At 36.1% G+C, this 17134-nt stretch overlaps 1 protein-coding gene across 1 annotated transcript in view; it reads left to right on the top strand.

Moving 5' to 3' along the window:
* TAFA5 (TAFA chemokine like family member 5) overlaps window positions 1-17134 on the top strand; it is a gene marked incomplete at its 5' end in the record, with an annotated part of 293171 nt that overhangs the window by 217568 nt on the left and 58469 nt on the right. Inside the window, one exon of the mRNA XM_083860063.1 lies at window positions 2965-3092. Within this exon, the coding sequence (XP_083716189.1) occupies window positions 2965-3092 (128 nt within the window). The remainder of the gene's footprint in view (window positions 1-2964; window positions 3093-17134) is intronic.

The following is a 17134-nucleotide window of genomic DNA, read 5'->3' as shown; positions in this document are numbered from 1 at the left end:
GAGGGCTGAATTACACTCCTGGTGAATATACACAGTAAAAAGGCAACTACAGTGCCTCAGGAAATACACTATATTCCTTTGCTTTGACTAGTATAACTCAGTTTCAATTACTGATGAAAATTCTTTGATATTACGCTGATGAAAATTGTTGTACATTTTGCTCCCTTCCTATGTTACACATTGAGCTTCACTCTCATACTGTGATATAATGCGCAAACTGAAAAGTGAAAATACAAAGAGCTGTAGTCCTGCAGACAGGAACAGGGCCTCCCTCATGGCAGTGTATGTGAGGGCCTATGTGTTGGTGAGGCTCCTGAAGCAAAGCCATGAGTGGGTGGAAAAGCAGAATTAAAGGGACCAGTAGTGGGGAAGAGATGCCAGCAGGAAGCAGGATTGGAAGAGGGCGTGGGGGCTGAGGAGGCAGAGTTTTGATACTGATTATCTTTAAATCATGTGAGCTGGCTACCTTTTTCCTACAAAAGGAGTTCTGATTCTCAAGGCCTAGATGCATGAGTTGGTCTATACACAGCACAGAAACGTTTTAGACTTTATGTTTTGTAAAATAACCTTGGTGTGTTTCATACTTGTGTGGATACAGCCAATACCCAGAGCAAGGACCTCATGGATTTGTGATAATACCAATAGCAACCAAGCAAACACTGAGAGAAATTCAGAGATACTTTTTTAAAATAAGATTACTTCAAGTCATATTCCAGGAAAACCTCCTAGCTGAGATAGTAAAGGCAATCTAGGGGATATTTCTGAGTTTAGCTTACTATTCAGTCTTTCAATGATCCTTCATACTGTTGAAACATTTATAGAAATAGCCATTTTGATATTGTGAATTAAGAAAGATATACATGCAAGTAGGTCAGATTTGGTGTGAACATTTTACTGAGCTTTTTCTATTAAGCCTGTAACTGGATGCATGCCTTCACTGAAAAAGATGAAGCTATTATCTGTTGCAGAGGAGGGGTTAGTCTCAAAAACTGACACAATCCAGTTGTCTGTAGAGCAGTACATCTGGTGCCCAAGTAGAATCCACATTTCTGTGTATTATGTGCTTATACAAATTAGCAGAGTTGCTTCAAAAATTGTAGTTATGAGTCATTTCACCATTGATTTATATATTGCCTAATGAACAGTGAAAATTCCTATGTAGACATTTAACCACTAAAGAGGTTTTATAATTAAAATATTAATATAAATTTCAGATTGAACTTCCACTGAAAGAAATCAGGTTTTGTTATATTGCTAGAGCTTACCAACAATTATACCAGAGCTGAGGACATGAGTTATTTTGTGTCAAAATATTGGAAAGGGTTTTATAAAAAGACTTTAAATTGCACTTCTATTTCTTGCCATGATCCAGTGGCACTGGGAATTGTATTCTTAAGCAGTTCCAGACAGAAGAAGTCAGGCTGAATCACATGTTCAGGTGAGCATAAAGCTGCAGCTGCCACTGGGATAAATGCCTGCTTTTAGTCCCCTTGGACCCTAAATTAATTTGGTGCAGCATAAGCTTCTTGTACTCTCACTAAGTATTTCTCGTGTAGTTCTTTTGCCGGGCTTATGATTATTGAAGGTGTGTTATGTGTATTAGTGTCACACATCAACATAGAGAAAGGCATGATCTGTGTCCCTCTATGTCCCTCAAGTTCCGGCCTTGAATACCAGGACATTTAGGCATAAATTGAAGTGGTGGAGCTTTCTTATAGTCCAGCCAAGAATTGGTGAAATGATCTGTGGAGGAACTGAGGACCATTTTCTGCAGACTGCAAGCCTTACAGATTGAGCAAAAGTTAGTCTGGGAGACTTTACCTTGTTTAGCATGAGTATATGAAACCATGCAAGTGAGTGTCTCTCTGTATATGTATGAAAAGTATCCTAAACACTCCACTCTACAATATTGTCTTCAATGAAGAATGACAGAATAATGGAATACCAGATATTAGTAATATTGTTTGTTATTCTATGAGAAGGAACCCAAATACTGCAAAGGTGAACTCAAAAGAAGTAGCATTACAGTCCAGAAAGAAGTCTACAGGTATTAGAGCCCCTTCTCTCCCTACCTTGAGGAAAAATTTCTCCTTACATCTCCTTTGCTTTTATTTTATTGCAGTCAGGGCTCTGTTCTTCCAAGACTACATGCTGTGTATGACCTTGTGGAAATTTTGCAGAGCAAGCTTGCCAGACACACAAACATTAACAGTAGACACAAAACACATATAACACCAGCTTTCTGATAGAAACCTTCCTAACTAGACTTCTTTTCCCTTGTAGTAATAGGCTGTTTGTTCCTGTCTTTTCCTCAGCTTATTGTCTCCTTCTCCATGATTCCTCAACCTTTGTTTCATTCAACACCTGTCCTTCCTATATTCCTAGTTTCTGCCCTTGACTAAACCCCTAACATTGCAAGTATCACAGAGTTTCACAATAGCTGTCATACTGAACCCTGTAACTGTTTATTACAGCTTTTCTCTTTCCCCTGCATGTCTCATGTCTATTTACATTGAAGCACTTCAGGATAAGGATGGTCTGCTTTATTTGTAGAGAGTCTAACACAATGAATCCCAGCTGTAGAACACTAAAATGATTAGTTAGGATAGTAAGTCTTTAATTGTTAGTCCGTCCCCCCCCCCACCCCCAACAATGTTTCCTTGATTGGAATGGCATGAAATTAGAAAACTAGCTAGTTTGTCTGTTATTTTCATTTATAATAAAGCTGTCTTTTGGAGTTTTTTCGTTGGTTTTTAAGTTTGAAATTAAATTTGTTGGCACAGCAGGTGTTGTAAATAATTTTGTAAATTGCCTAGGGCTGTCTACATTATAAACTATTGCTGAATTATCAAATAATGAAAATAGACAACTCAAATGAGAATGTGTTTAGAGATAAGTGAAATGTGAATTCTTCTGCCAATTGTTTTTGGTTTTGTTTTTTATTCTTCCTTTTCTGTTTCATAGCACGAATTATCAAAACAAAACAGTGGTGTGAAATGCTTCCGTGTTTAGAAGGAGAAGGCTGTGATTTGCTAATCAATAAATCAGGCTGGACCTGTACGCAACCAGGAGGACGGATAAAGACAACCACGGTAGGTCACTCCTCTGTTCTATACTTTTTCAATTTCTTATTCACTTTAGTTTGATGGAAAACAACGAGTGAGATTTCTAATTGTTTTTCAGCACTTTTATGTAAAGTTTATTGCCTCATAATTAATCTCTGTGCCCAAATGTGCATGCTGAAATACACAAAATGCTGAAATACGCAATATTATCACAAAATATAACACTGGAAAAGACAACAAAGGAAAATTTATAATTCCCCTGGTTTCTAAGAGTAGCTATTATATCAAGGTTTTCTTATAAGACCCCAGTAGCTTAATTAACATTTGTATCCAGCCAGAAGACAGTATCTTATTGTTTCAACATACGCAAACTTTCTTATACTGTGGTAGTGTAGGATGTAAAACTCAATGTATGATCTAACAGGGTGAAAAGAAAGCTTTCACTGGGGATTTCTGAAGAAAATGTTTTTGCAGTTCCAGCCATACTGGAAAAACAAGTTGCACAGATAGATCTGTAAATTTCAGTGAGATCTACAGAAAATATAGCAGAAGATTCCTTTCCCCAGCTTCCTTTGGCCCTGGTTTGTTGATAAATCCCTCAATTCTCTGATTAGGTGTCTTGGGGCATATGCTTGTAGTGAAGCTGAAAGTATATAGGACAGTAATAGTTTCTAGGGCCAATAATGTATCAAACAGATTTCTAGAAAATGTTCTCAAATACCAGCCATTCTTTGACTTAAAAAATGGAAAAAATCTGAAGAGATATAATAGAGCAATTTTCTGATAGCTTGCTAGGCCTCTTGAAATTATTTCCCCTCCTTATAATCTTTTTTTAGATTTACAGGGAGCTTGAGTGTAATTTAAATAAGTGCAATTTCAAGAATATTTAGTCTTTAAACTACTTATCAGTGAGGACTAAATTAGTGCCCATCATCCCCTGCACAATTTTTCTGTCTGAGCAGGAGACAGACAGCAGTATAAAACCTTTTATTGTTGTAGAATGCCTGTATTTAGAAAATTTAAATGATTCTCACTTTTTAAAAATGAAAGATACAGTAATGCTTTAAGTAAGATACTTACAATACAAATTTTATGAATTGTGATCACTGTTTTTATCCTTCCGCATTTACCAGATATAATATTCCTTATGGACAGGGCTATAAAACTTAACTCATCTCTGAGGTCTTACTTAAATATAGTTTGCCTTTAGATCGTTTGCATTCAAGTTATGTAAATCTTTTGCATTCAAGTTATGTAAGAGTGACATTAACAAAAAAAAAAAAAAAAGGAAGGAAAAAAGTTTTTTAAACATTAATGCAAACATTCAAGGGCAAGGAGATCTAATACCATAACTTTGTCATACTTGAAATATAGTCCTAAATCTTGTTAATTCAGGCGTATTTTCTGTATCTGAGGTAAACGGAAAACCCATGTACTGTGACACATTGCCAGCTGTCATTTTAGCTCTTTATTTGATGTTTAATGCTAATGGCATGACTGAGTAATGCAAAGTAAGCAGAGGATCTATCCTTTCTGTCTTTAATGAAGTGATTCAGATATGCTTTCAGATTAAACACCAGAAGCCTGATTCTGAACTCTTACTTGTCTCTATAGCTCTTTAATGCTATTGACATGAACGGAATGACTCATGAATTTGATTAATGTAAATGAAATCATAATCATGCCCCATCAGTAAAATTAAGACCACGGCAAGTATAATATTGTAAAACAGACTCTCCCCACACAGATTCATCATTGTCTTTGGTAAGGAAAGATTTTGCCAGAGAGACAACTGTAGAACAACTCTGAGCATAAGCCCTCATCTAACATCAAGCAGCCTTCAACAGTTGGTATCACACATGCAGACACACAACAAACACGCAGTACTTTCCAGTCAAGCCAGACTAGCAACTCAGAATGCTTACAGAAGCTCTAAATGCAGAAGGGGGAGAGGGAAAAAAGACAAGAAGGAAACCAGATTTAAAAAAAACCACAATTAACTCTAGCCTATAATACTATAATTCAGTATTAGTAACAAATTAAGAATTTAAAAAAGAAATGTTCTTTAGGTACTTGGTTGAAGAGTAAGCTTTGGATCATGGTAGTAGATTTGGAAGCTGTCATAAGATGACTCCATGGAATGCATGACTGTGAGTAAAAAAAAAAAAAATCCAACAGAAACACTAAGAGGCATTATTTACTGTAGCAATATTCTCATAATTGCTATTTCTGCTCTTAATCAATACACATGAGTTGCCACTCAGTATCATGCCATCATGGTATTTAAGTGTACAAGGAAGGACTTCTGGCTGGGAAGAGCCAGAAAAATGACTATCAGGTAGCATGGGGAAAAAAGGTCCAGACATAGTGAATTAGTTATTGTATCCTGTTCTTAAGTAGAAATAATTTTTGACCATATCTCCAGTAATCACCAGATTAGGACCTTCATTTTTTTAACTGTCAATTTTATTAAAACATGTTCATTAGTCTAATATCAGCAGCCCTTTCCTGCTGATATAGCTTGCATCTTAAAGATATTTTTGGCAGTAGGTCTTGAGTTATCATACTGCTAGTAGATCGTATGGCAGTGATATCACTGTTAGGTAAATGCTGAAAATAATTTGTCACCCCTACTAAAGTCAGAACAGTGTTGAACTCTGATGGACTGAGACCAGCTGTTGTGCTAATACCAGCTTTTCACATTGATTCCAGGAGGTTTTGTGGAAATGCAACTTTTTAAGTACTGGGTTTAGAAGCAGCATGTGGAATGTTAGGGCTTGCAGAAATCTTATAGATGACATCAGTTCCCTTTGAAGTGTGAATATACTTTAGAACTATACTTTAGGACTCATAGTTAAATATGGTTCTTTAAAAAAAAAGGAAGAAATAGAATTTATTTTCTGTAGATGAGTTAAGCTTTTAGTATTTTTTCTATGAAAATTCCAAGCAAACAGCAAATGAACATGTCCGTTGCTGTAAAATGAAAGCAATTTCTGTAAAATGTTTGGAAAGGGCTGGTGCTTTTTTACTTTATATTTTGTGTCAAAATTGTTTACACATTCTATGCAGAGAGCCAGCTTTTTCAACTGGCTGGCACTTTTTGTGATCAACTCTGGAAATAATGCAACCAAATCAGAATTCTCTCCTCAGATGAGTAGCAGTGTTTTATATCCATTTTGTGCTCACTTTGCAAAGCTATAAATGACTACACAAGGTGCAAGGCGAAGGAAAATCAGACTCAAAGTATACCCTAAATGGATCTGGATGTCACTTCTGCCCTGTTGTTCTTTCTACAAGGTGTGAATGAACCAAAGATTTTTCATCTGCTAAAAGGCTTTTAGAACTGAGGACCAACTGGGCTAACTGCCAAGCTATGTATTAAGAGGCTGACTGTCAATACAAGGAAACAATATGGCAACTTGTAAAAGAAGATAGCAAGAGAATACTACACGGTTGTTAGCAATTTTAACATACTAAGTACTTTCATATAACAAATGTCCTTACAGTCACTTCAAAATCTCCTGCCTTTAAAAATTTCTTCTCATTTTGCTATTCTCACTCATTGCTTTTTCAATTATTTATTAAAAATTAAGCTATATGATTTTTTAAAAATATTTAGTAGTTTGAATAGTGCCAGAAGATATGCCTCTCTTTTTTTAAAAGAAGTTGCTGAAGGGCCTTTCCATTTTATATTTCAAGTGTAAAACTTGCTCGCGTATAGATGAGAAGATGCACAATGTGTTGTTTTTACAGGGGAGATTAATTTTTAGCACCCAAGTGTATATATGTTGTCAATGATCCATCACTACCTAATTGTTACTTAATTAATTCCTTCTTCTACATAATGCGATTTCAATGCACGGAGCTTAACAGAACATTCATGCGCCAGTTCCTCGGTACCTAACCTTTTAAACCTCTGCGATTTTACTGCTAAATTAGCTGAAGTGGGAAATTAAGGAATATGGAGAAGCTAAGAAAGAGCTCACAGTGGATAAAAGGTGTAATTACTCTGACATGGAGCTCAGTGCTTAGCTAGTAAAATTTACTAAGGATCTAGCTTCACCAAGGGACCTGACTTTCTTAATAGAGTTTACTTACACACGGAGCAACTTATCATGCCTCGCCATTAATACAAATGACATGCTGGCTGGGTTGGAAAGGCAATTTGTTCCTTACCCTGAAAAATACAATACGTATTCGTATTGGCTGTAATTTAAACCATTTTTTTTCAGCAGAGCTTTATCATACATATGTATGTATGATTAAGGTAACTCAGATAAAATATACTGGTTTGATTTTCAGCACTGACTTATGAGCAATGTGTTTTCACTCATACCATTACATTCAGGTAAAAATAAATATATATATATATGTATACACATACAAATATACATATATATATATATATGTTACATATTTGTAACATACTTGAGAATTTACTTTTTTTTAGACTGAAGATCAGCTGGAAATATCCTGAGGCCATGGTCTAGTGGTCTGAGCTTGGGAACTGGGAGCCAGAAACTCCTGAGCTCTAATCCTGGCTCTGACAGTGACTCCCCCTGTGGCCTTGGGTAAGTCACTGAACCTCTCTGCCTCAGTTTCCCCAGGAGGAAAAGTAAGATTAACAGTTCTTAGCTCCATACATCAGTGAATTTGGGAGTTCTGACTTAACATTTTAAGAGCTTTAGCAATTCAGATTAACTTAGAAATAAAAATACTGTTATGTATAAATGTCCTTATTGGTAATATTCCTATTATTAGGTATTCACATAACGCTGGTATTCCTGTATTTAGCCTCACCTACATTCCAGCTCTGAGTGTTTCTAAATGTGTATTTCACATTTCCACAGCTCAACTGATTTTATTTGGTTAAGCTGGTTTTGGAAGTATTTTGACATCCTGCCAGTTTTAGTTCTGTGTCATTCCAAGATACAATACCTACCAAAACAAGCTTTCAGGCAGCACCAGATTAGAGGAGTGAAACGCTGTGTGCATGCCATGCCAAATTAATTTTCACCCTTCCCCTTTGCCAGAAGTGGTCAACTTATGAAACAATTCTTTACATGTAATAGCCATGTGCTTCATTGTTCACTCTATAGGTCTGTCAGCAATTAATCTACTAAGTTTCTTCACTGTCTGAATTGTAACATGAGCACTACCTATAGAGCAAGATTACAGAGGACACTTTTCAACAGGCTGGTGTATCTCCTCACTACAATCCAAGTATTAGCTTTTAGAAAAAAGAAGGAAATTAGGAACCTGAATTTTTCATTATTTATAGTCAACTGTTGGAGAATCAGGATCTTTGGCTATTTAACCTTTGGGACTATCTTTGCTTTGAAGTCCATGAGCTTACACCATTTGAGTCCCTATGTCTTCTCTGTTTTTTGTTTTTCTATGTGTCCCTCTTCATGATGGCACACCTGCCACTGTCTTGTGAAAGATCTTAACAGCAGCAGAAAGGGCTCTCACAAATACACTTTTGTGGTGAAATAGATCATTAACTTTTCTGGATCATGCTCAGATATACTCACTCTTAATATCTAGTTGGTTGTCTAGAAATCTGGTTTAAGAAAACCTCTATTGCCACTAAGAATCATTTGCATTCTTAAGTCCTGACAGCCAGTTTTGTAGGCTCTGAGACCATTGCTTCACCAAGCATTATGCATCACAAAATCCTTTAAAACTGACTCAGGTCTCAGTAGTGTGATTCTGAAAGTGATATTTGATTAAGATTTTCTGAGACCACACCACATAACTGGAAGTTAGCCTGAAATAACTTTTGTGTGTTAAAAAACTGATGTGTTCTACCTTTCATATATACACACCAAACTGAGAAACGGTAGAACATGAACACTTTCTGCAGAATATCTTTGGCAGTTACTGTTGAGATCAAAAAGTCATGATATCTGCATCTGTGACAGTACATATGAACTGCTAAAACTAGATTACTTTTAATGAACATCTCATTCTAATGTAACAGCATATATATATATAAAATCAGGCCTAGTCATTGCACAGTGCTTTAACTGAACCTTTTAATAGTTTTGTATTAATCTGATGTTCTTCTCAGTAGTGCTAACATAAATGATGAGAGAAAATACCATTTCTTTATGTGTTATTGCCATGTGCTTCAATGGCCACTCTGTAGATTTGTACTACAATGCCTAGATTCAATCTATTTATTTCCATAGCTTACAAGATATTTTAATACTTTGACAAGTGTCCTTTACTCTCATTGTTTACAAAAGTTATTGTCCTGGTTTAGGGCAAATTTGGGACTAGAATCTTTTCTGTTAATCTCCAAGCAAGGTAGTATGGGAGTTGGATGTTATAATTCTCAAAAAAAGTTAAATATCCTGTTTCTAATTCTTGTGTTATAGAAGAAGAATCTCTTAAGACAATTTACAAGCAAAATGGTAGGATGACTTTTGTGACCCCATGACTTAAGGACTACACGCACAGAGAAATCTAAATAGAAATAAAATCCTCTTGAAGCTGAAGCATCTCATGAAGCCATAATATTCCTTCAAAATACACAGGTTCTCTTGCATATTAGTAATGCTTCAATTAGTCCAGTATTTTCAAAACGGTGCATTTCTTTGTCATACCAATGTGTTGAAACCTGTACATTCTATTTTCCATTATCCTTATCAAACTACACTTCTTCATGTCAAATAAGTGATCTTCAAGTCCTAAGCCAAAATGCTAGCAAAGATTTTGTGATTTTTGCAGACTTCAGGTTGAAAGGAGCTGTCAGATATTTAAAGAACCACCTTAAAGAGATTAGCTGCCTTGCTCTGTCATGAATTCTGAATACTGGTTCTATTGATATTCAGTGATCCACACTGCCTCAAAAAAGACCAAAATTAACAAAAAAAAAAAAAACAAACTTGTAGTAAAATGGCATGCTAAGTGAAATCATAATTTGTTCATATCTAAATAAATCCTTGGAAGAAAATAGATAAAATTAAGTTGTATTCTTCACTCTTAGAACACATATTTTCAGATTATAATGAATTATAATGTACTAATTTATTTTGTCTTTTTAGAATTACAGAAAATATGAATGCCTTCTGCATGGGCTATTTCAAAGATATTTCAGTTATTGTGCAAATAAACAAACAGATTTTTTAGATAGATAATACTTCTAGAAATATTTTTCTTTCAGGATTTGTATTACTTAACTCATATTCATATTGGGTGTTCTAGCATTCAGTCCAATTTTACTATGCTAACTTAGAGACAGTCCAGCTTTAGATTAAGTGAGGTAAAACTAGTTTCTGATTAGTTTTTATGAACTATGGCTTTTCTTTTTATATAGATTTATCTATATTTAAAAGCAGTTACTGCACTGTAAAATGAGCTACATTTTAATCAGTTTGAGGTCTGAACTGTCACTTTCAGTAAGTAAACAAAACCTGTTTCTACCCAAGGCAATAATAATAATAATAATTTTCTAATAATAATAGTAATAATAACCCCATCTATTTCATGGGTTTGCAGAATAAATTTTGTTTTCAGTAGAAGCACCAAGGAAAACCTTTTTTTTCCCCTATACTTTGAAACCAGAATTCTGAAATATTAATAGAACCATATCTGTAACTTGACAAGTTCAAGTGTTCAAAGATTTTAAAAGCTCCATTTTAAGGAATGCCTAAATAGTTAGGTTGGTCCTGATAAACAGAAAATACTTTCATTTGAAATTCTTTCTAAATTGCATAAATTTCCAGGACACCAGTAAATATTATGGTTTTTTATGGGGCTAGGATTCTCTTTCATCTTCCCAAAAACAAAAAAAAAAATCCTAAATTTAAAAACACAAGGCTCAGGACATAGAAAATTTGCACCAGTATTGGATGGTTCAAAAGTGTATGTGAAGAACCTGATACTAGATTTTTTGATTATTGTTTACCACCCTGGTCACCTCTGCATTTAAATGAGCTTTTCCAAATAGTGAAATAGCATGGTAACTGGTCTGAAAAATAAGCATGTTAAGAATTAGTACTGAGATGGACTAAAAGCAACAGAAAAACCAAATTCCTATTAGTAATGGTAATATTGGGGTTTTTTGTGTTTTGACAATTCTTAGCATGACAGATAGACATTCTAAATGTGCTTTAGTTTCCTCAACTTATCATTTAATGCATTCAGGCACTTAAGGGTATCGATGGCATCTTGCACATAGTGAGCATCTGTGACATAGAACCTGCAAACCAGTGCCCTTGTGGGGTGACAGCTGGAAGTCAGGAAGAAGGTGCTGGTTCACTTATTGTCTGTGTTAAGCAACTAAATCTCATTCCTCATCTGCTAAGTCAGATAATTTGAGACAGTGCTGTCCATTCCGACCATATATGCTGCATGATAAATTGATATTGTCTGAAGATTCTGATTTCTTGCAGAATATGGGAAAATCAATTTTCATTTAATAAGTGACTGCAAAGAGAGACTATCTGAAGAAACAAACCTGGAGATTACTTGTGCAATTTTTTAAGCTAAGTAGCACAATATACTTTAAGAAGGGGTTCAGTAGGTGCTGAATGCCCTGTGGTTGAACTGAAGGAGACTACAGGATACATTGTATGTGTCAAAGAAAAATAGATTTGATAATGTAAACAAGGAAGAAAACTGGAAAGACTAGTGCAGAACTTGATATACAGTTTAAAACTTTTTTTTGCAGACATGCAATGTAAATTTATGGTATGTCAAATTAACACCAAGAATTTAGAATGCTAAAATTTTTACACACCCATTTTGCACAATGAAAATGTTTATGACATGGGTATTAGAAGCTGAAGTTGTTGCACATGTATGTCCAAATTGAAACATTTTCATTTTTAAAGACTATTCCCAAAGATTTCTGTTAAATCATGCAAAGCAAGCTAGAATTCTTGGACTGAAAAAAAATCCAAGCAGTGAATAAAGGAAATGAAAAAGGTGTTTTAGTTCAGGGATTTTTATAATAACATTTGACACATTATTTCTTAAAACCATACTTGAAAATTAATTCAGAAAGGCCTGTCATATTGAAAACTGTCATTTCAACAAGGTACTGATGGAAGACTTGTGAACACTACATAATAACACTTAACAGGAGTGTATTGATCTAGGTCGAGGTGGCCCAGGAAGTGACAGACTTGTGAAAAGTCTAACAGTATTTTATTAAGAATGGTTTCAAAAGCATAAAAGATATTAAGCTGTTAAGTGTTATTGAAAATCTGTGAAAGGTAGACACATACCAGCTATATTTTCATTAACCATCTGAAATAGAAATACTCAGTAACATTATGTCTGCACATAAATTTCTCTACTGTGAGGGCAGACCTTAAGGATAAAGTGTCAAGTTTTTTGTTCTAGTTAACTCCTGCCTTTGAGGTTTGGTTTTCAGCTGCTCGTCCTGGTCACTTGCATATGAGCATGCAGGGATATGCAGAAAGGCAATTCAGTTTACATTGTCATAGGAAAGGGATAGCCCAAACCTCGGGCAAGTCCTGTTTTTCCTTAAATTTTAGCAATTTCATTACAGGGATGAAGCAAGAGGTTGGAAGTGAATAAAACTGTCTGATCCTTGATCCAAATAAAGCCAGGCAAGCATGGGACAGTAAAATCAATCAGCAACATATGCAATATGACCTTTTCTTTCAATGGACAGTGCAGCTTTATGGTGCTCTAAACCAATCTAAAACCAGACTGTCCCATTCCTATTCTTCCACTTCACTCTGAATGTCTGACCTCTGTTTTCGTCAGGCACTAAGTGCTTGTGGAAATGTCTGGGATGCAAAATAGGCATCACTTTTTGCCAGGTTAGTTTTCAGCTACGTCAGCTTCTGATTGCAACACTGCAGATTAAATTATTCTAAGCCAAAAGCTATGGAGTCTGTCTGTCTTTATTACATAGTTCCAATGCCTTTGGGCCATCAGCAATTGCTGATGGATATCTAGTTAGCTTTTTTTCAGCCAACACTGCTATCCTTTCCCATTTGCACTTTCCAAAGAATTCCAAAGTTGCCCCTCAAGTAAAGACAAAGTGCATTTAATTCCTCACTCATGTGAAATAGTAGAGGGGCCTCAGTTTAGAACATGAATGAAAATTTTTTATTTAATACTAACTTCAGAGAAACCTAATAAACATAAATTCTAAAAGACATGCAAATTAAAAGATTGAATTTGAAAGGTTAAATGTTTATCACAAAACCATTTAGGTGGCTTGCCTTCTCCTTTCATGTTACTTGCTAAGTGATCATGGTGATCATTGCAGAATTTTCTACTGACTTTTGAAAGTTTTTCATAGTAAGTTGCTATTTGTGGAAAAATGAGAACTTGGAGCCATTAGGGAATCTGAATAGAGGCTGTGGATATCTTAGCTATTGCAGGCAGTCCAGTGGATCAGATTTATCCATATAGTGCTGCAGTAAACAGGTTCAGTGGAGGTTGGGGGAATGATGCAAAATGCATTTGAGGGAGAAGGCTTCCAAACATTTAAGTTTGATGTCTAGCTTTATTTTTATAGTCACATTTTATGTCTTTGTTTTTAAATCAAATCATCTCCTGTTACTCTCACTTCAGTAGACAGTTTGACATGGAGAGCAGCACTGCTTTCGCCTCCATTTCATTAAATGCGTGCTTGAACTTAATCATCTGATTTTCAGTAGGCTTTGTTATGTTAAATATCATACCTTTCATCTTTGTTTTTCCTCTGTGAACTGCTATTTTTCATCTTATTCTTGATAACTAACTCTACTGAAATCAATGGTATGACTTGAAGAATAAATGTATGTTATATAATAATAATGCTAGATAGAAGATCCTCTAAGTACAGTATGAATGCTTTCTCAAATGTCTGTGTTTCATCAGTAATCTCTTAGACCTTCTTAATAAAAGATAAAAAATATAAGACCACTGGCAGATGTTTAAAATCAAATCAAGAATTCTTTGGTACCATACATAGCAGCTGTTCTGCTCAAGGAAGTGTGAAAATGTCTCTCTACCTGCATTGCTGAAATAGTCACACTGTTCTCATTGGGTTGTCATCTGGCTTTTATGAGAGCAATGTATATACTTAGTAATGTAGAAATCCACTCCCATTCTATCCCCTAGAAGTAATATTTTATTTTTCATTTAGGAACATCAAAATTGAACTGGGTCAAAACATCCTCTTTTGGTGTGTTTTGTGCCAGGTTTTTATTTGTTTTTGATTCAACATACAAAATAAAACTCTAACACTAACACTAACAAAAAATAATTGTCTTTTTAATGGTGAACTTGAAGGAAATAAAGGCAACTGACAAAACCACATTCTCTGCAATATAAACATTTTAATGAAAGCCAGAAATGCATGATTTTACAACACATTGTTATTTCAAATGCCTCAAATTAATGAACTTAAAAATGAAACAAATTTTGAAGCATTTTCCGAAGTGTTGCAGATGTGGCTGACAAAGCAGTCTGTATTTGAGTATTATTCCTCTTGGAAGGTACAATACTGAGCATATTTGTCAGCTCTTCACAAAATTGAAAAAGTACTGGGAATATGCATAGAAATAATACAATTTTTGAAAGGAAAACAAAAAAAAAAATACCACACACAAAACATCTGCCATATAAATGTCTGCATGCATGTAGAGACTTCTGCCATGAAACTGAGCATAAAAATTTGGCACCATATCTTAGAAGAGTATTGTAGCTAGGTTGTAAAAAGTGAAATATCTGCACAGCAGGGTTTATATGGCTTTTCAAGGAAATCTTCATTACAGTATTATTCAGCTTAACCAAAATCTGGACAAAATAAAAACAAAAACACAAAAAAAAAACCCCCAAAAAAACAAAACAAAAAAAAACACACCAAAAAAAACCCCACCCAAAAACAAAAATAAACAAACAAATTTAAAAAATAAAAATTAAAAAAAAAAAAAAAAAAACCAAAAACAAATCACAACAAACAACCCACAACTAAAACCAGAACCACACTTTTTTGCAAGGATAACAGAAGGGCAAAGGGCATCTATAGATATGTTGCAAGCAAGAGAAAGACTAGGAATAAATGTGGGCCCTCTCCAGAAGAAAGAGACCTTACTACCGTGGAAAAAGAGAGTGCTGAGGTTCTCAATGACTTTTACATCTGTCTTAAACAGCAAGTGCTCCAGCCATGCCACCCAATTACAGAAAGGTAAATGCAGGGACTGGGAGAACGAAGACCCTCAGCCCTCTGTAGGAGAGAGTGTGCAAAAGTCCATGGGATCTGATGAGATTTGTCCATGTGTCCTGAGGGAACTGGCAGACAAAAGTTGTTAAGCCACTATCCATCATTGTCCAAAAAATTGTGGCAGTCAGGTGAAGTCCACAATGACTAAAACCCAGAAATATAATCCCATTTTTAAAATGAGAAAAGCAGAAGACCTGGGGAACTACAGACCAGTCAGTCTCACCTCTGTGCCAGTCAAGATCATAGAGCAGATTCTCCTGGAAACTGTGCCAAGCATGCAGTGGATGAAGAACTGGCTGGAGAGCTACACACAGAGAGTGGTCAGGGGCTCATTGTGTGGAGTGGAGCCCCTCAGGGGTCACTACTGCAGCCAATGCTGTTCAACATCTTTGTCAGCGATGTGGATGATGTGATCAAGTCACCCTCAGCAAATTTGCTGCTGACACCGAGCTCTGTGAGGCTGTCAGCACACTGGAGGGAGGGGATAATGCCATCTACAGGGACCTGGACAGGCTTGAGGAATGGGCCTGTATAAACATCATGAAGGTCAACAAAGCAAAGTCCTACCTGGGTTGTGGCAAGGTACAAATACAGTCTGGGTGAAGGAGGGATTGGGAGCAGCCCTGCAGAGAAAGAATTGGGAGTGTTGGTCGATGAGAAACTCAACATGAGCCTGCAATGTGCACTTGCAGCCTGGAAAGCCAACCTGGTCTGCGTCAAAAGGAGCATGGCCAGCAGGTCAAAGGAGGTGATTCTCCCCCTGGGCTCTGCTCTTGTGAGACCCACCTGAATTACTGCATGCAGCTCTGGTGTGCCCAACATAAGAACTGTTGGAGCAAGTCCAGAGGAGAGGCACAAACCTGATAAGAGGACTGGAGCACCTCCCTTACAAAGAGAGAGGCCAGGAAAGCTGAAGCTGTTCAGGCTGGAGAAGGTTGTATGGAGACCTCATAGGCTCTGTCCAGTGTTAGAAAGGGGCCTGTCAGGAAATCAGAAAGGCTCTCTACATGCAGTGACAGGACAAGGAGTAATGGGTACAAATTGAAAGAGGGGAGATTTAGGTTAGATATTAGGAAGAATTTTTTCACTGTTTGGGTTGTTAGACACTGGAACAGGTTGCCCAGGGAGGTTGGGGTGCCCCAACCCTGGCAGTGTTCAAGGCCTGAATGATAATGCCTTGATCAGCATGCTCTAGTGGGAGGGGTCCCTCCATACGACAGGGCCAGTTGAGATTAGATGATCCTTAAGTTCCATCAAGGAACTCCTTAACATTCTGTAATTCTTTCGCCCACAGACTGAAAAGCTAATAGTTAGGGAAGAGAGTAGTAAACCTCATGATCAAAAACCAAGTTAGGACTGCTAAGTAATAAAGTTAGTGTGTTATTGCTGATGTCTTCAGACAGGTTTTTATTGATTGATTTTGTACATATCACATGTTTTTAAAGTCTGAGGTTGTTACAGCTTTGCTGGCAAAATGATACACTGGAAAGAAATGACAGAGCTCTCAGGAGTTCTATAAATAATTCAGAAATTCCTTCTATTTTGGGGGTGTCCTTTTCCTTTTTTTTTTTTTTTCCTATTTTGTTTCGTTTTTAATGGGGCCTTGATTCAGGCACAGGTCTACTCACAAATCATGTATATGTTGTGAAAATTTTGCTAGTATCAACAAGACTGAAGACATGCTGTACTGTATTGACTACAGCATAAAGTATGAATTCTTGATGCATGTTTTAAGTTTGTCAGCATGCTGTATTAATGAAATTGCATTGAACCATCTGTCCATTAGTTCAAGAATAGTCAACTAATTCATATTCAGAGAGAAGAATGTTCCCAAATAAACTTTCACATTTCTTTTTCAGTGATAGTT

The sequence above is a fragment of the Zosterops lateralis genome (assembly GCF_965231275.1).
Source record: "Zosterops lateralis genome assembly, chromosome: 4".
Classification (NCBI taxonomy): Eukaryota; Metazoa; Chordata; class Aves; order Passeriformes; family Zosteropidae; genus Zosterops; species Zosterops lateralis.
This window is presented reverse-complemented; position numbering and strand designations above follow the sequence as displayed.